General features: G+C 42.2%; 1 protein-coding gene across 2 annotated transcripts in view; it reads left to right on the plus strand.

Moving 5' to 3' along the window:
- The window catches only part of FNDC3B (fibronectin type III domain containing 3B), a 300883-nt gene that overhangs the window by 27741 nt on the left and 250501 nt on the right, over nt 1-22641 (plus strand). For both annotated transcript variants that reach the window (XM_077763679.1, XM_077763678.1), the window contains exon 3: nt 17040-17115. In XM_077763679.1, the coding sequence (XP_077619805.1) occupies nt 17040-17115 (76 nt within the window). The remainder of the gene's footprint in view (nt 1-17039; nt 17116-22641) is intronic.

Consider the following 22641-nt stretch of genomic DNA (forward strand, 5'->3'; position numbering starts at 1 on the left):
ACACATTTCCAGACAGCACGTTAAACATGTTAAAACTTTCCTCGTTCAGATGGTGCTCGTCATCAGCGTGCCTTTTACATCAAATGTGCTTTTCCTCCTAATCCAGTGACCTTTTCTGTTCTGGTTGATATCTTCTAAATAACTTTTCCTTGATGGCTCCCTTCTTGCATTCGGTAGTTCAAATCCTCTCACCACACAGGTTTACTCTTTAAATATCCTGATAGCCACCGTGTCAGGAAGACACAGAAAGCATTTTACAATCAGTACAGTGTAGACAAACGTATAAACCGTTCTTGGGAAGTTTGCCTGGGGAAAAAGAAAGATATTCAAATGAGAATGGGACTGGCAGTTAAAATAGAGGCTGCAGCTATTATTGTCGAGCAACATTATATAACCGCTCTTTATATGACAGCATCCTATTTAGAGGCTGGGGCTCGGGTCAAAGATAGAGAGGTAGGTTGGTCAGATGTTGGGTTTGGGAAACTCAGTGTGGGGCAGCTTGCACCCTGGGCAGACTCTTCGGCATCGAGGTGTAGAAGTGTACAAGTTGTGCACAGATGTTGAAAGAAAATGGTTATCGCCGACTGCCATCCACGTTCTCTCTACCATTCACACCTAAAAAGGCCTCCGGTGTCAAGATACCGCGGTCATCTTTTCTTGTAGATTTGGGGTAGAAAGGAGGAAGAGAGAGGGTAGGATTTACGATTGAGTTTAAGGAGTGACTCAGTAATAGATTTGTTCATTTTAATAAGTATTTGTCCAGTGTCTTCTGTCCCAGCCGGGCCCTAGGTGCTGGTAGATGCTGGCCGATGCCAAGAGGAATGAGACACTGTTCTGGCCCTGAAGGAAGGAACGATAGAGTTTGGGGAGCAAAACGTGGTTTACCAAAATAAAAAGGCTGTGTTTACACATGTGTAGAGCCACAGGAGAAGTGCTTGGATTGCAGAATACATCCGTGCCCTGGGAGCGCAGGGGCGGGGCCCTGGGGGGGGGGCGGGGGGTCGGCAGGGGACTAGGCGGGCAGGAAGACAGACCCTGCTAGGAAAAGTGTCTGTGGGAAGGCTGAGCCTGAACAGACGGCTCACTGGAAGTGAAGTCTGGGACTGTTACTCAGCTTTGTGTATCAGATCATCGGTTTCTGGTTTATGAAGTGAGGCTACTCTGTAGGGATAGTAGATTCAGCTGAGAGCTAATGTTAGTGGCGCTCCAGACAAACCGTATCTGCACCTTCTACCATCTCTTTTCTGGAACCTTTGCTATTCTGTGTTCTCATTAGTGAATCTTTTTATCCTCTGATGCATCCACTGTGGCTGTGCACCCCCTGATGTCTGTCCTTCGGAATTACCCAATAGAGATGCAGAGCGGGGGCACCCCCTCGGCCAGTGCCACCTCCCAGCGGCACAGGCAACCACCCCTGCTTCTGAGGGCCTGCTCTCAACTGTAAGAAAAGGTGTGAGTTGATCCAGGTCTGTGGTCTGATTTGACAAACCTCTCTGCCTCGGGTTTGCCAATTCCGCTCACTACAAAGACTTCTGAAAAGTCATAGCCTGTGCATAATCTCTGTCTCATAAAGGAAAATGTTGATGCCATATTATCAGAGGGTGTTGTTATATGTGGCACCCACGGTAATTATAGCATACGACATGTAATTATGACAGCTCTGAGCTGTCTGGGTTGAGAGACACTTCAGAATTTAATTAGCCAAAGGCAATAATAATAAGAGACAAAACGTAGGCCGTATCCTTCAAATGGTCGAAATTGAGCCGTCTTCAAAAAGGGGAGGATTAAGAGAAAACTCACTGGAGAGGCAAAGTTGCATTGCAAAACAACGGCAGTTTTAAACTCCATGGTGGTTTTAACATTATGATTGTTTTCAACTTACTCCAATGTTTGACTGTCTGGCTGCACTGTAAACTCCAGGAGAGCAGGGACTGTGTCTCTCTCTCACACTGTGCCTGGCATCTGAGGGAGCACTCGGTAAATCCCTCAGAATGGGTTGAGGATGAATGAAATGAGCAAATTTAATTCACCCAAACCAGGGCTTGACAACAGGTTCCTTGTTGCGTTTGTCATACAGACCTTCTCCTCCCCCACTTTCCTTCTTTGCGATTGATATAATTATTAAAAAAAAAAAATTAGGTGCCGGTACTTAAAAATGGGAAGACGTACATAAAATTCTGGATCTTTCTGCGTATCTGGAAATCCCAGAAGATCTGATGACGCTGGGCTGGTCTTCCCACTTAGCAGCAACGGATTGGACAAAAATGGCAGCTGTCGCGTCGGATAGGGACTGTCCTCCGCGCTTGGTTTCATGTCCACTGCGCTTGGTTTCTGCACTTGTCCGGGTGCTATGGCCCTCTGAGTTTGGAATCTGGGAATTGTTAACCTTTTTTACCCTGGAAATTGCCTCCTGTGGTCACGCAGCTCGTGTTTTAAATAGAGCAAAAATGTTGGATTTTTCAGGCACACTCATTTTTGTATCATACTTACGAAGTGATTTTAAGCCTCTTCGTTTTCTACTTATGACTTGTGAAATGAACTGCTGTGGGCTCTGGTTCATCTGGTTTTGTGGGAGGGTTTCAATTATATGCCTTACACGTCGGGATCCACGTATTGTTTTTTTTTGCCTCTGCTTTTCGGTGAGCAGAACTTGAGCCCCCAATCAGTGCCACATTGAACGCTCACCAAAAGCATAGGAAGGGCAGAAGGAACAACCAGGCGCCTTGGTTTTTACTGTTTTTACTGTTTACAGACTAGTTAGGGACATTAAACACAGATGCAAGCTTTCAGCGTTCCAAGGGCAGAGATGCAAATACTTGTGTTTATGATCTTGCTTTACAGTCTCTAAGAATTAAGACTTCCTTAAATACTTACTGAAATAGAATTTTTTCAAAGCAGACTTCTCCTGGTATTACCTGGATGAGGCATTTCATACCATTCTGTATTAACTTTCTCTCTGGATAAGATTAAATATGATAGTTTTCCAACCTCTAATGTCTATTTTCTTTGGAAAATGTGTATTTGTCATGTTAAATGTGATGTGACAGCCATTGCTGTATCACACAGGGCAGTAAAAATAATATATATACACACACAGAGGAAGCTAAGATCCCATGTGTTAAGACATATGTTTGTATATAACCGTTTTCATATTGGCAGACTTTTCTTTTTTTTTGTTCAAATGATTGATTTTAAAAGTAAGGTTATATAGAAATGATATATACAAGACAGTAGTGGACAAGCTGCATGAAATTAGTAACATGAATCTTTAAGTTCCAGATGCCTGTGCAAAAAATAAACAGCCTACCGAGGAGCCAGTGGCTGAAGCAACACAGTATTGTATCTAGGTAATTCTGGGTTTAGCTACCTTCAGACTACATTTATTTCCCCATTTAAATTGGGGTTGGCCAGGACTAGGTGCCTCTTAGTAATTTTCCAGCCAGCTCTACGTTTAGAATAAACTGAAGCTGAACCATAGTGGGCCTCCAGAAAAAACAGAGTTCATGTGCCATTTTCGTGTTCATTCCTACATCGGTGTTGCTTCTTTGCCCTGGGCCTTTTTCCTTAGTAGGCGGCCATCAGATCAGATCATTGCTGGAAGGGAATGTGTTTTATGGGTAGCAGGTGTGTTTGGCCTGATTATTAATTAGAATAATTTGACCCTGCCTCTCCTGGATCCACTCTTTATTGCCCACTCCTTGCTCCTTGCGGGTAGAGTAGGTGTGCGTTTGGGTAAAATGGACAGCCTCCATTTAGAAAGCTACTTTGCTAAGGGTTTCTGCTTGGCAAATAATTGGGCAGTTAAATGGAGACAGCACAGAGCTGGAGAAGACTGGTCTAGCTTTTGGGGGCAGGTTGACTAGAAAGTGTACATATCAGTAAAGCTGTCATCAGGGTTCCATTTCTATTATTTTCAAGACCTGGAAATTAAGCCATGTGAGCCAAACTTTAGATTTGGAGAGTAATGGACTTGTGCTTATTCCCTAGTTTTGTTACATGACTTAATTTTTAAGAGGTATCATTAAAATGTTCCTGTGTTTTCTGAGTAGTTAGAAAAATTCAGCAGTGACTGAAGTGTATAACTGCTTCAGATAGAAATTTTCTTTGGTCTTTGTATTGGAATATTGAGTTCTAGCTCATGGGAGAAACCATAACACACTGAAGCATGTGTTTGGTTAGTGATGTTTTGGGTCACTGAAGCAGCCAGAGTCTTGTACCTCGTACATCTTTCCTGATTTCCCCACTTTAATTTTTGTTTTGCGTTGCCAGAATGGTCTATATGAGACCCATCTTTCTTCTCATTACCTTGCAAAAAGTCCATATGAAAAGCATCATTTTAGAATGACTGTTTTATTTATAACTTATTTGGTGACTTTAGTCATGACTGAAAATAAAAGTAATATAAAATATGAATATACTAGGAATTACAAAGGAATGCCATCCATATTTTTCTTTTGGGTGCTGTGATGGGAAGTCAGACCTTAGGCTTCTATATACCCTGTCTGTGAATAATACCTGTTTTAAAGACCCAACGGATCCATTGAGGGTGCTGTTGGGTGATGGGGGACATTATCCTTTAATAGATGGGGGTTCACATCCAATTGACTTCTCAGGAGTCTCCATTTTCTCTTGTTTGTTTATTTACTTGTTTGAGAGAGAGAGAGAGCACGAGCTAGGGATGGGGAGAAGGAGAGAGAATCTTAAGTAGTCTCTACGTTCAGTGTGGAATCTGACTTAGGGCTCCATCCACAACCCTGGGATCATGACCTGAGCCAAAACCAAGAGTTGGACGCTCAACTGNATCATTGCTTCTACAAGCTGCCTTGGGACTTTGAAGTGCCTCTCTTTAGGAGAGAGTGCTCCTCAGGAACACTGCACCAGCTATGTGCTCCACCTTTGGATCGAAGCAGAGGCTCCTTCAGTAACAATTACTCCCAACACCAAGGGGCAAGTATTAGGATAAAAGATTCTGTAAGTTGGCCTCTTCCAGCGATTTCAGTGCCTTAATGTGAAAGATTCACTAAAGGTCAGATATTCGACATTGAAAGAATTCCGAGTATCTGAGTTTTTGGCATTTACTTCAAACTTAAATGTTACTTTGTGAGCTTGCTGATCACCAGAAGGCTTGTGGTCTCCATGTTTAGTCCTTTAGTCCAGTGGTTCTTAGTGGGCAGTAAGCTGAGTTGTTGCAAAGAATGGCTTTTGATAATTTTGATTTCTTTGTTCCCTCTGTGGTGGAGGGAGGGAGTGATAATGGGCTTCCAAGGTGCTGGGAATGGTGCTGGGCGCTTATAGACATCATTTCATCCAGAAATCATACACCCTGTAAGGTGCTGATCATTTTTACAGACAGAACCGGTGACAAGGAAAGTTAAGTACCTGCAGCCGGATTTGAATCCATTTAGAACCTACCTTTCAAAAAGGTTGGAGTTGCTCAGGTTAGGCATATCTCATTGTCTTGTTCAGGTAAACAGTTGGGAGAGACCTGGGACCGAGTTCGGCCCCTTGTCCATGATAAAGTTCATTGGGAAGAGTATTCCTCTTACCTTATACAATATCTTTTATGATCTTCACATTAGCTCTGGAAGGTGGCATTGATTCTGGATCTGGAGTTTCTGAACCTTGCAGGCCACGTGGTAGTGGTGGTGTCTGAGGCCCGGAGGTACGAGTTGTGTTTGGAGGAGGAATTGGGAGTGAAGTCATCTGAGGCCCAGGTCACCAGGGCCCCTCTTTCCTTAGGGGGATGGTTCTTTCTCTGAGATTTGCAGCAGGGGTGTGGTTCCCTCTGGGGCCCGCAGCTGTGGGGAGAGACTGTGGTGACCAAAGAAGGGAAGCAGGGGTTCCTTGTCCCTGGGAGGCTTGCCATGGGAGCATGGAGATGACCTTTTTGTCTGCCTTCTTCTCCCAAGCCCCGCCTTTCATTTTCATTCAAAAATTACATCACCCCAGAGGCACAGTTTTTGTGTCTGAAGAACTCTAACAACTTATTGCAAGACTTGAATCTATTAGATTGTTTTCCATTCTGAATTTATGATTGTTCCCCTTAACTAATGTCAAAACTGCAAGAAGAAAACACCCTAAGTTTATTCTTCAAAGAGAAAGAAAATGGCCACTCTGCTCCATGAGCATTCCTTAGATCTCTCACCTCTGCTAATTCTCGTTCTCGGAGGGAATACAGAATTAAGTGTCCTGCAGTATTTGTACCACAAGCCGTGATACCGCACCCATTTGCTAGTCAGTTCCTCAGTTTCTTTGTTTCAGATTGATGAAGGGCTGCTTGGACTCTGTCTCTCCTCAAGATGTTAATTATATGTTTCAAAATCATGTGTTCTGTTAAAAATCACTTACGCATAGCCTTGGAAAGAGAACTGGAGGCAGGGAGTTGCTTCAGGGGTGCAGAATATTGTTTTGGAGGCCTTGGGAAATAAATCTTAAGAGTTAGTTCATTTACCACCAAGACATATTTAGTCAGTGTATATAAACAAAAGAAGTCACAGTGCGCCTGGACATTATTTGTCCCAGATGGAGTTTAAACTTGGCTCATTATCCTGCACTGATGTCATTGGTGCATGAACTGGCCCCGAATTAGAGCCGTGCATTGAATCTGCTGTGTACTCGTATGTGCTGAGAGCGGCGAGGAGGAGCGGAGGGGCTGGCTGGAAAATCTTTGTCACATTTTTCCTCTGTTGTCTGCAGAGACTAGTGTCAGTCCTGAATTTGGACTCGGTGCAGAATGAGGGAAGGATTGGAATAAGCTGTTCATTTGTACAGATCAGTATGTGTCTGCACTCAGGGATATCATCATTCCAACCAAGAGTACAAATGCTCTGAGCTTTCCAACAGTTGCTTACAAAACTCTGATAACTAAGATCTAGAAAGGAAAATCTTAAAGCATTACATTTTTGAAGAGTGTTTTCAGTCTGTTTGTCTGAAACCTTAAATCTGGACAGTTTCTTTAAACTTTTTAATGGTCTTAAGTGTCCAGCTGTATTATTCTGTTTTCCTGGAATGTATGGTGGATAACCTCTCAGGCTACTTGCTTAAGTGTTTAAAAAGGCAAATGCCTGATGCTCCTTGGAGAATGTGGCCAAGTTTAATTCTGTGTGTTTGAGAAGGCAGCTTATGGGTCAGAAAAGGGTCTTCTGGAGTTCTGAACAGTTACTAGGAAATTTCCACGTACGGTGGTGTTATTTTATTTTTTATTGCTGATTTTCATTATGATAATCTTAATTAGATGCATTTCCAAGTAATTCAAACCATTTTGTAGATGTAAAGGGCTTAGATTTTCGAACTTCTGTGAATGGATTCCAAATTCACCATTATTGCCTGAGACCACGGAAGCCGAACAGACACCGGAATGCAGATGAGTTGGGAGGTGAACTTTTAAGGAAAGCCAGAGAGTTTCTCAAACAAAATCTGGGCAAAGGTGAGAATTGGTTGGTTTTAGGTTTTTTTTTTTTTTTTTANGCCACATTTTTTTTTTCTTAAAGGTTTGTCACTGGTAGAAAGTTGAAGATAAAGAAGCATTACTAGTTATTTATTGAGCACATACAATGTGTAAGCCTTGTACCAGGGGTGTATTAGGGTTGCTCTTTTCCTTAATTGCAAATAATATGAGGTATTCTCTCTCTCTCTCCCCCTCCCTCTCCCTCCCCCTGCCTCTCCCTCTCCCTCTCTTGTGTATGAGTGAGGAACTACAGGGCTAGAAATGTTAAGTGCCTTGTGTAGCTGGACTCAAGTGCCATCTATCTGATTTGCTCTTCTCATTGGCAGCTTGGTTATCTTGGTTGATTTTTACACTACTAGGTCAAAAAAGGGCTGAAATTAAAAGAAGGTGAGCAGAGAGTGACTTAACTACTCAATATTTACACGCTAGCCTGTTATTTAGAAGACAGCTGTGGCCTGAGTTCCATCCAGTTTTACCTCAACATACAGTATGGCAGGAAGAGACACTTAAACATGTAGAAGAAATATGTGCCATTGTGTAATTACTTTTTTTAATCTTAAAATTGTTTACGATTGGTTTTTGTAATTTAAAGATGGCATTGTACGTGATATGGTTTTATCTAAAATTCTGAGTCCTTAACTTATTCTTCAAATCTTTTTGTGTATGTACAATATGACGAGAGGCAAACTTTAACTTCAAGATTTAAAAAACGAATGGACTGGTTTGAAATGGAAATATTTAGGAATCAGAAAGTAGATGTTTTGGGGAGATGATTCACTTTGGGCCCTTGACAATGAGTCATGGTTCTCCTTTGACACCTAATTCTATCTGTTTCCCAGTATTTTACCAGTCCTACTAGTCGTCCTTTTCTTATGGTGCACAAACCACCTTATCTGTTATGCCTGCTTGATGAGGTGACTGGAAATAAAGGGATGCCAGGATGGCAGTTGAACACTCTGGGGCTTAGCTTTTTAGAGTAAAACCCAAGAACCAACGAGAAGAAATAAAGGACAGAACAAGTTGGGGAGGAGGAGGCACAAGACGGGTGGACTGTGGATGCCCATCAATGAGAGCGGGGTCGATGTGGAAGTGGCAGAATCACAGAGAACGAACTAGAGTGACAGGAAGTAGGAAAAATGGAAGTAGTTCTGGCTTGCAAAACCATAGAGCTTACTATAATACCTCCGTCATCTTAAGAGAGTTCAGTGTTGGTAAAGAGGTGGGGCAGAAAGTGTCTGCAGCAGACCTCGTGACCTGGCTAGCCATATTTAAAGGTTAAACCAGCATTTGTTTTTGAAAACTTAAACTTTGAACAGCTTAATCCCTGAATGATGTCCCAGGTGGATGTTTCATTAACCTCTTTACTGGTCTCCATGTGCCCAGTGTCTTCCGTATCAGTTTGAGGTCCTCACTGCTATCAGAGTAATCTAGTAATGTTGCTTTCCCATGGAGGAGTTCTACTGCTCACAGGAGAAAGTCCAGACTTTTAAGTGGGGCGAACAAAGACTTTCCCTAGGTGGCCCTGCTCTGCAGTCTCACCTTTACCCCTCTGTTCTCTGCATATGCCATTATGGCCACGTCGGAAGTCTGAACACATCCTGCTGTCCAGGCCTCATGCATTTGCTTGTGTGTGATTGTTCATTTGCTTATCCACTTGCAATCTCTCACTTCTGCTTTAAATGTCACTCCCAACTTAGCATTCCCTGATTTCTCCATGCTTCCTTCAGCTTTCATATTCATAGCTCTTTGTAGCACATAGTCTGATTTTATTACCGTTCATTATATTTTCTACCCTTGCACCAACACACAAACGAGTAGGATGTCATCTTTCTTGTCTTGGAATCATCAGTGCTTTATAACATGCCTGGCACATGGTAACTACCCAGCAAATAATGCTTTTGAAAAATCAGGGCTTACATAATAATAGCATTGGGCATCGATGTTAAATAAGTGTGATCAATGGAAAGTCAAGGGCTGAATAAGTGATAACATGCTGTGTAGTGGTGGGGAAGGGAAGCCCCCTCTGTTCCGTAAAATCCTTCCAAATCCCTAAAATAAGACCTCTTTGAATTCATTTCTGGTTTTATGTTAGTGGGCATAAGATACCAGGCACTAGGAGTGCTAGTTTTAAACAATTGAAGACGCATAGTAATTTAGAAGAGTTAACTCTAGAATATCAGGCACTGATTTCCTGTCACTTATAAGGATGAGGATATTCCCCTTGGGTACATTATTTCTTGATTACATCTTCATGGGGGAAGAACAGTGTTCAATGAATGACATGGCCAATATTGAAATAGGCTTAAAAATATTAGAATCTTGGGAATATAGGCAGTTAAATCTGTTTCTTCACTGAACTGGCCTTGAGATTCTTCTTCTTTTTTTTAATGTTTGTTGATATTTGAGAGAGAAAGAGAGAAGGACAGACAGAATGCAAGCGGGGGAGGGGCAGAGAACGAGGGAGACCCAGCATTCGAAGCAGGCCCCAGGCTCTGAGCTGTCAGCACAGGGCCCGACATGGTGCTGGAACTCAAAAACTGCGGGATCATGACCTGAGCTGAAGCCGGACACTCAACCATCTGAGCCACCCAGGTGCCCCTGGCCTTGAGATTCCGATGGTAGAGTTGTTTGTTTAGGTTCAATGCATAGCCTACCAGACATGCATGACATGAATTAACACGTCAGTGTGGATCACATCGCTCTTTCTGAGCATGAGGAAGCTAGATCTTAATGGCGGGGGACATTTTAGATTCCGTGTGCAAAGCACTTTCATGGTAGGGCTGGTGGGTGAAAAGCGGTCTGAACTGCCCATTCTCTATCCGTGTAGTCAGAGCCCAGCCTGTGGGCAATGGGGTGTGTGGCTGGAATTGAGGGGTAGGAGGGGTTGTATCTCACCTGATGGACATTTTTGACAAGCATTAACCCTGAAGTAGTGATGACAAGAACCAAATTTTGATCTCCATGGACATAATTTTCAACTAAAGGAAGAAGCATTCTACTTTTTGGCACTGAAAAACAGTGTGAAAAGTTTATTTATTAAAATGAAAGAAAATTATTTAAGTAAACATTATGGTGCCTCAAATGCTCAAAGATATTTGGGGGCTGTTACTTTCAGCCAGGGAAAAACTATACTTAAGCTTGCATAGAATTTTGGTCTTTTATATTCTTGGTTTTTATCTTGAAAGTCCTGTAGTTGAAACCTTAGACTCTGGCATTTGTGGCTCTCTTAAAAGAGGCTTTTAACCTAGTTTTGGCCATCTATATTACATTTTGCATTTTTTCCATTTAAGTTAAGGCTGTATTTTTATTCTTAGCAAACAGCAGCTCTTTTTGTAATAGAATCTCTTTATTCAAGGCAGTATACAATTAAAGAGAGTAGAAATGTATGACTTCTTACAAGCTGCCATTGTATTCTCTTTATAGCCCTTAACACTATCTATAAAGGTTTTATTTTTTGCTTAAACACAACCCACCCCCCACCCTTCCTCATCCCATGTAAGTTCTGTTTGTCAGCCTGAGGTGGGCACAACTTTGTATTGTCTAAGGCTCTGTTCCCAGTGCCTGGAGGAATGCCCAACCCATTCTGGCCACTCATTGATACTTGTTAAATTAACAGAGATACAGTAGTAATTCTTCTGAGGACGCTTGTTTTATGAAATGGACTTACTAAACTCTTTTGAATGTGTGTAGTTTCAGCAGGCACTGGCATAATTTCAGTGTATAAACATGTCTCCTCGATTTGATTTCTCTTCCCTTGGTTACCTGTTAATCCATTCCTGTCTTTTTTTGTTAATCACAGATGACTGGGAAACCTGGAAACTGGGTTCCAGTCTTCCCAGGAGTCATCTTATTTTTCTTATGCCTTCTATTGGCCCATGAGAAGTGGCATCTAGTGATCGTGATAGTCAGTCATTAGCTCCTTGGTTCATCTTAGGATTCTAGGGGAATTCAAAGACTTGACAAGGACTTTATGAGAATAAATCTTGCTAAGTATAAAAACAACTGTTTGTTGTTAGTTAAGGTTTTCTAACTGCCATATTGGGAATTATGGGCCCTGGCTCAGGGAGTGGGCTTAGATTTCCTAGAAGAGATCTTGTCCTCAGATCATGTCTTGGAGACACGCCTTTGACCCAGTTAAGTGAGTTCTCTCCTTATAGCTATTTATTAAAGTATAAAGTATCTTCATGAAGAATTGACTTTGTGAAGCCCACAGCTATTAGAGCGGGGAATGCATGTGTCAGAAGAGAAGAGCGTCCATTTTGGTCAGATGGGGCTGGATTCCAGTGCTTACTCTGTCATTTTGTAGTTTTGTGACTTTAGACAAGTTATTTACTTTCCTTAAGCCTCAGTTTCCCCACCTATATAGTTTTGTTAGTAATACCTATCTGGCAGACCACAGGGGTTTAATCGTTGTAGGAAAAAAGCTGTTAAAAAGAGTTGCTACAGTAGCCTGCATCATGCTGAATTAATTTTAGAGCTATGTAATCATCGATGAGGAAGACAACTTTTGAACCTGCCATTCTTTGAAGAAATCAAACCATTGAAAATTTTGGAGCACTGAAATATTCCTGCTCCTTGCTTTAAACTGAACAAGTCTGGGATGCCTGGCTGGCTTAGTCCATAGAGCTTCTGACTCTTGATCTCCTGAGGTTGTAAGTTCAAGCCCCACACTGGGTATTAAAATGTAAAAAAGAAAAAAAAATTACCCGAACGAGTTCTAAAGCTCAGGAAGAAACAAATCAAGACTGTCATATCAGTGTTACAGACCAGGCTCCAGCTTCACATCCCATGCATGTCCCTGTGCCTTGACCCAGTGTGTAAGTACTTTTGGAGACTTCCTGGTCTTGTATGTGTTTTTCCTGCCAGCTTTGCTTTCAGGCTCTAGGTTGGACAGGTGAGCAGATGAGGCAATCAATACTTCTGTAGCCTCTTCGAGTACATTTCTATTTTACCTGTCACATTTTAATCCTGGGACATTTTCTTTGTGTATATCATTCCCACAAAGATAATTATTGGTTATTTGCAGCTCATCTTTTCCCTTTTCCTGATTCGGAGCCAAAAGAGGGGACTCGGAAAACAAATGATGCCTGGGTGGAGCTTTGCCAGGACTTCTCTGGAGTTTAGGAATCTGGAGGGAGGGAGGAAGAGAGGGAGAGAGAGAGAGAGAGAATCTAGAAAAAAGTGCTGCTTTTCCTCTCATGTAGACNAGAGAGGGAGACACAGAATCTGAAACAGCAGAAGTCATTTTTTCAAAGTTATTAGATATTCATGGATAGAATCATTCCTCACATGGAGCTCTTCTGCAGCTTTTAGGTTGTATCATCCCCCCCCCACCCCCAAAGATATCTGTTGAATAATCGTAAATGCTGGCTCCAAGTTTCAAGTGTTCATTTACACATAAAACTGTTAAGAGCAAGTTAAGACCAGCCTCACAGAGTATGGCAAATGAAGAAAGCTCCAGAAATGAAACGAGATCCCCTCTCCTAGCACAGTTTTCATCTTCATGGTCCAGGGATTGGATTTAACTTGTAAGGAAGCTGCAGATGTAATGATCCATCTTTGGTCAGTCAGTACCATTCTCCCAGAAGGGGCTTTTGTGATGGACACACACGGCGGTCAGCGGGCTGGTCATTTGTTACTTGAGGCCTACGTTGGGAACTTGCCTCCAGCAGTAATCTTAGGCATTGGTCTGGTTAATCAGCCACCCACAATTTATTTATTTTTTTTAATGTTTTTTTAATTTATTTCTAGGAGAGAGAGAGAGACAGCGTGAGCAGGGGAGGGTCAGAGAGAGAGGGAGTCACAGACCGAAAGAGGCTCTAGGCTCTGAGCTGGCAGTCAGCACAGAGCCCGACGCGGGGCTCGAACCCACGAACCGCGAGATCATGACCTAAGCGAAAGTCGGACGCTTAACCGACTAAGCCACCCAGGCGCCCCCAGCCACCCACAATTTAAACGGCAAAAATAGCTTTCCTTTACCTCATCTACTGGGCAAGAAACCTAGTTCGATTTATACCTTTGAAGGAGAGGTCTGTGAACACCTTTTTCAGCGCTCTTGTCGGGCACAACTCTGTCACGATGCTGTCTAGCCTTTTACTGAATGATATTAATTCTCCCTCTTGTTTTATTGTTTAAGGTTTTGGAAGATTGGTTACTTAGGTTTCATTAATGTTTGACAAACGTGCCTCTGGTTATTTTAGGCTGCTTGGTTCCTGTAGCCCTAGTGGCTCGGAGACTGATCTGATGAAGCCAGGGTAGCCCGAAGTATGCTCTTGTGATTTGATTAACATGGTTCTGTTTTAACATCTCTGGGGACAAAGAATCTATCAGTGGTTAAAATCTCTCTCTCTCTTTCTCTTACTCTCTCTCTTTGTCTCCCTCTCCCCCCTCTTTTCCCTCCTCTGACAAGACACAGAATGAATGCAGCATGAATTGTTTTAATGCTGACTTCAGAAAAGCAGGAAATGCTTAGTGAGTGGACGAAAAACGATGACGTTTGGGCAGTGGTAGGATGTTTTACGTTATGCATTTCTGAGAACTTGGAATAGTTATGTCTGTCTGCATTGTGGCTAGAGAGAGAAAGAGGAGGGCAGAGAGAGAGAGAGAGAGAGAGAGAAAGGGAAAGGGAGGCTGCTATGATAGGAAAGGTTAAGCGCCAGGGAGCCTGCCAGGGTGTGACTCATGCTCCTCAAGGCTGTGGGTGATGCAAGGCAAGGCTGCTGGCGTCTCATTCATGTCTGTTGTCAGGGACAGATCACTGGGCTGGTGTGTGTCAAAACTTTTTTCTCTCTCCTTTATTGACAGTGAAAACAGCAAGGTGGTCAGTTGGCCCCAGGATAATAAAATGCTTTCTTTTATAATAACTCCATGCCAAGATGAATGCAGCTTGGTCCAATAATGACTTTAGCTCTAAGAAAAATTGATATTGGGACACAGGTGATTTGCCTGGTTTCTGAGGTAACTTGGTAGATTTATAATCTGGTTGCCATAGCAACCCAGCAGCAGGGAAAATTACAGGAACTAAACATTTGAAGAGTGGTATTTTAGTAGGATGCTTAAAAGCTCTTTACCTATCATCTTTCTCCCTGAAGAAGCCGGGTGGGGGTCAGGAATTGGCCTCCGTAAGCAGAGAGAGCCGACGGCATAAATAGCTTTTGGAGGCTGGGTGCCTCAGGGCCATTCCTTGAATTGTGGCCTGGTGTCCATGACCGCTAAGAACTGTTCCACCCTTCATGCAGTGTGAAAAGCAGGTAATGTGACGGCATCTGGAACATACCCCAATTCAGAAATCCCTTTTCTTGCCCGGGACTTTCCATAATACTGGTGAATTGTACTTTGAGAACCAGCCTTTGGGACATGCTATCTGACAGTTTTGAGAGTAGTGGGAAGAGAGTACTTGAATCAGGGATTGTCGGAGAATATCTGGGGCAGAATCTTGGTGTCCTTTGATTTTTTTTTTTTTCCCTCCAACTCATTAATTCTACGGGCATATAGTATAGGTCTTATACTGAGACGTTCCACACAAGAAATGGTTTCTGCTGTATTACAGCGATGCTGGAATCGGTCTAAGGACTTCTAAAAAGACGCAGAGAACTTTCTTTGTTGGAGTGTCTTTTTTTTATTCCATTGTAGTCAAGTTATGGTCTATGTTTATGTGAAAATAAAGTTAAATCAAAACTATTTTCGTGTTAAGAATGACTTTAAAAGCTCGGTTTCAAAAAAGCAATTGAAATGTTTTAATATCTGTATAGAGATCTGAAGGGATTTCCTTTTGAGTTCTTAAAAGGGCACAGTGTGTTTACATTGGTGAGAATTTGAATACTTAAGACTGAAAGATTATTGACACAGTTACTGTACAGGAAAAATAAATTGCCCTGAAACCACCGTTACAATTCAAGATAATGAGAAGCACCAGGGATGAAACTTGGACTGCTTTTCCTTGAAGGATCTTGTTTTCTCCAGTTAATGTAGTTCCTGATTTAAATAATTATAATATCCCAGCAGTGTCTTCTGTGGTGAACTATTAGAAGAAGCAAAATACATGGATATTAAAGGTTTAGGTTTTAAAGATGAAATAGCTTTGATCTCCAACATTTTTACAAAACATAAATTATGGTACATACAGTAAATAATGTTGACTGTCTAGGTTGAACATTATGAAAGCTCAATTTCTAGGTTAAAATAATTGTTTGCGATCGTTTTCCTTTATTTTCAGTATTCCTTCAGTAGAAATAGTATTCAAGCACATATTTATTCTATGCCAGGTACAGTTTTGAGTACTTCTTTCCTGCCAGACCTTGTCCTTCTAGAGCCAGTGTTAAAGAGGGAAGGACAGACCCTAAAATAATAGCTTAATGAATTGCAGTTCTAAATTCTAGGAAGGAATAGAGGTGTGTGTGTGCCCGAAAACATATGGTGGGAGACCCAACCTGTCCTGAGAGGCAGAAGCCACTTTTCTTTGCTTTTTTTTTTAGATTTTATTTTTAAGTAATCTCTACACCCCACGTGGGGCTCGAACCCACAACCCCAAGATCGAGAGTAACAATGCTCCACTGACTGAGCCTGCCAGGCACCCCAGCAGATAATACTTCTTAAGCTGACAAGAATGAATAGGCATTAGCTGGTCAGACAAAGCTGAAGATGGGTGGTAGGCAGTGAAGGAGAATGGGAAGCTTATTACTGACAGACGGAACGGTGTGCTTGATAGTTTCATTGCAGGGAGGGACAAGCCTTGCTAGCAGAGCTATAAGATGAATATGACACTGACATCCTTCCAGTTTCCAGAAATGTACGGTAATTATTTGAGTAGTGTTAACCTTGCCCATGGTGATTCTCAAGGACAGTTTTTAAGCTTGAATTACATCTTTTAATTTGTATGTAGATATAAATTAGTGATCCTTTTTCTTTTGTTACCTAAAGGAACCAGGTGAGAACTAAAACTGTAAGGCTCTTGGAAGAACATACGTTACCATTGCTGTGCTTTGTCTAGTCTTGGACGTTGTCTACTAATATTAAATATTTATGTTCACTGACATTTAGTTAATAGATTTAAAACTTTGAGAGTTTGAGGCTGGTTTGTAAGATCATTCGTTTATTTCATAGTGTGTATTATTATTTCTGGACCTTATACACGGACACTTTATTCTCCAAACATTTTTCTTATAAATTGCTTTCTTTTTTTACACAGTAGAATCCTATAACCCAGGTCAGTAATGGACACTTGGGAGCAATATGCAGTAGTGTTAGGCCAGAACGATATTTCTCTGTGCCATTTTCCTTTAGAAGTCTAGTTTCTGGTCTTTTTTCTTCTTTATCTGTTATTTCTAAATTAGTGAAAGAAAAAAAATGACATTTTAGGTACATAACATCGTAACCAACACAGGAGAATTCACTTGGCTAAATTCAAAGACATGTACTCTCACCCCACCCTTAAAATTTGAACCAGCTCTAAGACATATCCTAAGTTTTGTGTTTGTACAGGATTCCGTGCTACATACTTCCTGTCTAGTACATAAATTGAAGTAATAAGACTGTTGAAGAAAAACCCCAGATGCTCTAGTATTAAATTGAGTTTAATGTGTTATTTTGGCAGGTCATTCTCGTTCAAGTTAATCCAGGTGAGACTTTTACAATAAGAGCAGAGGATGGAACACTTCAGTGCATTCAAGGTAAGGAAGTTTTTGTAAGCCTTCTAATCAAAGGGGTTTTCTTCTTTATTTATTGTTTTAAGGAAGTCAGGTTTTCTTTGTGTCTGCATGTTCTTTTCCGGAAGTAAAATTTATCTTGGATTTTTAAAAAATCTTTTTTATCTTTCTGTGAGATAGAGTCTTCTTAATGCCGATACAGCCCTGTGATGTATAAGGGACAAAAATTAAATGCCTCTAGTATTTTCTTGGCTTTTAAGTGAATTCATTTAATTTGGGAAAGCTTGCCGTATCTTAATATATTATGGAATTTGGAACATTTTAAGAGTTTGAAAGACTTTAACTTCTCAATTGAGAAAACGAACTTGTTCAAAGTAGATAAAAGTTTCAAATACATATTGTGATGCTAACCAGATGATGTTTTTAGAGGTAAAGTCTGTGTTGTCTGTTATTAGTTACCGATTAACAGATTATTCCAAAATTTAGTGGCGTAGAACAACAACATTGAGTATCTCAGGTTTTCGTGGGTCAGGGATTTAGGCACAGCTTCGCTGTGTCCCACGGCCCCAGGCCTCTCGAGAGCCTGAAATCCAGGTGTGGGTCAGAGCCCCAGTCACTGTAAGGCGTGTCCAAGGGTCAGTCTGTCTCCAGGCTGGCTCGAGTGGTTTTTGGCAAGATTTAGGGTTTTGTGGGCTCTTGGCAGGAGGCTTCCCTCAGTTCCTTGCTAAGTGGCTTCGGCGTGCGGCAGCTCGCTTCATCGCAGCAGCAGCTGGAGGGCAAGAGGGGAGTCCCGTGTCCAGCCCACTCGGGAAAGGGGATTGCACAGGGTGGGAACACCGGCGAGAGGGAGTCACTGGGGACCGTCTTCAAAAGCTGCTCGCCACCACCTCCTCTCTGCCCCTAGTAATTTATGTCCCTCCATATGCAAAATACCCCCTCTCAAGTTCTCCGGTACAGCATCAGCTCAGAGTCCAGAATCTTGTCCCCTAAATCAGTTCCAGGCGTAGGGTGACACTCCTTGGGTGTAGTTCTGTAAGTACAGCTCCTAGGGCATTTCGTTTAATTTCTAGTTGTGTAATACAGCGCCTCCTCTCTATAGTTCACTTTGGACAGAAATGACTTAGGTACTCTGAACCATATGGAGGTCCGTGTAGGATGCTCAATCCAGATCGGTAGGTAGCTGGAAACTCTGCTGTGCCTGAGGACACTTTTTGTGACCGCTCTTCTTGACAGCAGTTGGGATTATAGGGCAAATGGCAAATTGGCACGTAGTAGAGTTCAGTACTAGGTTATTGATTGGACTAGACTCTGACCAGAGGCCTTATTTTTAATTTCTGGAGTTGCTCACCAATATATAAATGAATGAAGAGAAATGCCCTTTAGTTTTAGTTTCTCATAATGAGCTGCATGGTAAAAGGGGGATTTTTCTGTTGCTTCAATAGCAGAGCATGCTGCTTTGTGGTTTTGCTACCTGTTTTTGTACCTCTAAGAATAAAATTTGGGAAACGAGCTTTTACTTTTGGAAAGATGAGTATATTTTCAAAGATTCAAGCCTACTGAGTTTTAATTGCATTTAATCTGAATTGACTTAACCATTTTATTAATGATGTTTACCAATTGCATTTCTCTGACCATTATGTTCCTGAAATTGATCTTTGGTGTTCTAAACCATTTAAAAACTGAATCTAGGCTTTGGAGATGAATCATACAAAGAAGCTTCAGGTAAAAGAAGAGAGGAAATAAATATTTTAAAATAGTATGATATAGAATCTTCTATCTACTTGCAGTTCCATAATAAACATATCGCCCACCAATAAAACCTCATAATCCACTGTCTTTAAAAAAAATTCACCCTAGAAAAATTAGATAAAATGTCATTTCACCTTCATAGAATGAACCTGGTATTTTCAGTTCAGTAAGAAAGAATTTGAGCTTCTCGTCGTGGTAACATTGGAGCCCCATGAATTAATTGGAAGGTAGACTGTGTTCCTCTACAACTTGAGTGTGTGCAGTAGAATCCATAAAAAGCAAATTGCTGAGTAAATCAACATATATGAAATCCACTCTTTCATGCCACCTGCTTTTATTGTTCTGTGTCTAAGGACTGTGCGTGCGTGTATGTGTGTGTGTATGTGTGTGTTCATTTAGCCTCTCCCCCACTTTTTTTTGAGTTTATGTCAGTAACTGGTGGTAATCTGCAGGGAATGTCGCAAGTGTATCACTGTGTTCACAATTGGAGCATTGTATTTATTCATGATGATACTTTGAGATAAGTGACATTAACAGCCCTTCCAGTGATTTCAAAAATGCCTTTGACTAAAGCAGAATTGTGGAGCCATTTATCTTTGCCTTCCCCAGCCTTCCTATCCTTTGTTCTCTTCTGAACCCCCAGCTACTGGGGTTATCTGCATGTGGGACATGGTGGTACCTGGTCCAATTAATTGAAATGACACAGGATAGAATGTGAGAAAAGGGGACAGGAAACCAAGTGGTGGGGTAGGGCTTGGGAAGCCCTGGGGCAACAGGATGAACTGCAGGAGCTATAGAAGGAACCTAGAATCCGGACCCAGGACTATCATCATTGTGTAATAGGCCCCGCCCCGTCCCCCAACAAATAAGCCTTCTGATGAGTTCCAGTGTAATTGAATGTTCTCCAGTTGGGTAGAGCGTATCAACACAGAATGTGGTAATAGGCAATATATTTGTAAATTCCAACACAAATTGTAACATTATTATCCTTTCACTATGATTAACATCCCTGTTGTTGCTAATACTTATTTTAGCTCTTAGGCTATGCTTTGTATTCCCTCATGTAATGGATATGAGAGCATGCATGGGGCTGAGGCTCACAGAGGTTAAATACACAAAATTCAAAAGAGGCAGAGTTGAGTTTTCACCTCTTGTATGTCTGGACTGGAGGCCCTTTATTGCCTTGCTCTGTGGCTCTACATCAGGGAACTGCAGTAGTAGGACTCCGTTCTCTTTGGGCATGTGACAAGAGCAAGGTCGATTTCTATTCTAAAATAACGGGATTCCGGGCAGGATACCAGTTTGAGTTCTCAGACGGCCGGGATGTAGTAGAGGTGGTTTGCAGCAAAAGCGTGTGGTAGAGACTGGGTCTTTGGAATAAGACAGATGTCCTCTTAACAGAACTCAGAGAAGATAGTGTGACATAGAAGTACTAACTTAGAATTCCTGAAATTATTTCTGCCCGAAGTTAGGACTGGGCCAGACTTGGGTTGGGCTGAGCTTCTGGGTGTGGGGCCTCCAGCTGCAGCTGCTGTAAGAGGAGGGGTGCCGCGGGAGAGGCCTGGTAATGCGGGAGGCCGTCCTCTCTTGCTTACCTTTTAAAAACCTAGTAGGGAAAGATCTGAAATGGAAACCTGTTGGAAGGGGGGTTCCTGAAAGAAGCATTTGCGTTTTACTAGGGATTAGAATGAAGAGAATGAAGCTCCAGTTGTGGTCTTTCAACACCAGCCAGCAGGTGGGGAGGTGGTTTTTTGGGGGTGTTGGTTGTGGCCTTTCTGGAAAGTTTGAAGTCATAGCTATTGCTTGTACCATGGATGAAACTGGCAGCTTAATAACTTCGCTCTTTCAACACTACTATTTCAGCGGGTTAGGGATTGCTGTTGGGAGTGGAGGGGATTAGGAGTAGGGAGCGGAGCTGGTTTTGGGGCCTTCCTGGAAACTCTGAAATTCCACCATATGACGTCAGCCTTCTTGACTTGGGAGTTGAATTTGTTAGCCCACTGCTTTTCTCTATAGGACATTTATGACATCACTAGAAAGACACCAGAAGCTCATTGTGATGCCACGAAAAGGCAGTTTGGAGAGTCAAAGCAAATCAATATAAAGAATCTGGTTACTCTGGGGGGAAAAACAAGACTTTGTTTTCATGAGAATGTCCTTGGTGATAATGAAGGAAGAAAAACACAGGAAACATACAATATGCTGTGAAAGCAAATTCATTTCTAATGGAATATTTCTCAATATTTTCTATGAAACATGAATCATAGGGCTTGAAGGGGCCACAAAAGGTCAGAGTGTATTCTCATTTGGAGGCGGCCCTGTACCTATGGCACCCTAGACAAAAGATTTTTCTTTCTTAGGCCAGATGAAAGTATAAAGAGCCAATTGTTAGGGGAAAAAAGGAATCTTAGCAATCAATATGAAGTCTTGCCTTTGCTTAAATTCAGGAATTAATAGAGGGCAGCTGCGGGCCTCTCCTTTTATTTTCATATCCATGTCTGGGCCGAGGTGCTGGCAATGCAGCCTTCCTTCCTGTCCACACACGCCATCTTTTTATCTGGGCCATTTTTCTGTTCCCTGTAAACTCCTGCAGCCAAAACAAATACTGCACTTCCTTTACGGCTCTGGGTCTGTCTCCTCATGGAGCCCTCCAGGGCCACTCCATTCCATTCTGACTTGTGCATTCCTGGAGGAGCTGGTGGAGGTGGCATTGCCTGGAGCAGTCTGATTACCTGCAGGAACCTTTCTTTAGCTCTTGAATTAGACTGTGAACTCAGTTGTGACACAGTACCCTCAACCTGCCTGCCAGGCGCACAGCCTCTTTTAAGTGATTTTTTAAAAATGTTTTTATTATATTTGAGAGAGAGAGAGCGAGAACGCGAGAGCACGACAACGTGAGTGGGGTGGGGGCAGAGAGAGAGGAAGACAGAGGATCCGAAGCAGACTCTGCATTGAGAGCAGAAAGCTGGATGTGGGGCTCGAACTCATGAACTGTGAGATCATGACCTGAGCCAAAGTGGGCCACTGCACTGACTGAGCCGCCCTGGGGCCTCTGAGTAATTATTAACTAGATCCTTGCCTGGCGCTGGCGCCCCATTAGGTGTGATCGTTTTTCTTTTAAATTTTATTATTGTGCTGGGAGCTTAAAGAGGTTTGGGTCAGGACTTTTTGTGGTCTCTACAGACTCTGTAGAAGAACTTCCACTTTTCAAAAATGTTGGATAATTGAAGCTAATCAGTTGCCTTTAGAGATACATGTTTAGAATTGAAAGTGCTTTCATGGTGACCCGATATATTACAGCTTCAGTTTTTATTTGTCTCTTAAGACTTGTATACAAATCATGAGCCTGAAGAAAACAGGTGGATGTCATGGTGATAGGAGAAAAGACAGATAAAAGTGAAATGCATGGGAAGCATCATTAATTTAATAAAGAATACTATTTAGAAATCACCTAATTGCTGATGTTTTCTGCCAGAATAACTTCGACACCTTTTACAGATGCGGTTTACTCTGCTCACTTGTGTCGAATGGGTTGGGACCTCGAAATGACAGCAGAATGTGCACTAGAAGGAGACCCCTGCTCTGACATGGCGGTAGCTTGGCTGCCAACGGCATATGGAACTTTCCCTCCTCTACTCATTGTCCGCAAGCCTTCATCAGCTCTGTGTCTCATCCTCCCCCTGCCCCACTGAGTGTGGGAACTGTCTCATTGATGAACACCACGCTCCGCTCAGGGGCTCTGTGAATGACACCATTGAGAGCGGTTCCACATTTCTGAATCTCCTTGATTGTCTCTCCCCC

Source organism: Crocuta crocuta, unplaced genomic scaffold (genome assembly GCF_008692635.1).
Source record: "Crocuta crocuta isolate KB4526 unplaced genomic scaffold, BGI_CrCroc_1.0 scaffold433, whole genome shotgun sequence".
In the NCBI taxonomy this organism is placed as follows: Eukaryota; Metazoa; Chordata; class Mammalia; order Carnivora; family Hyaenidae; genus Crocuta; species Crocuta crocuta.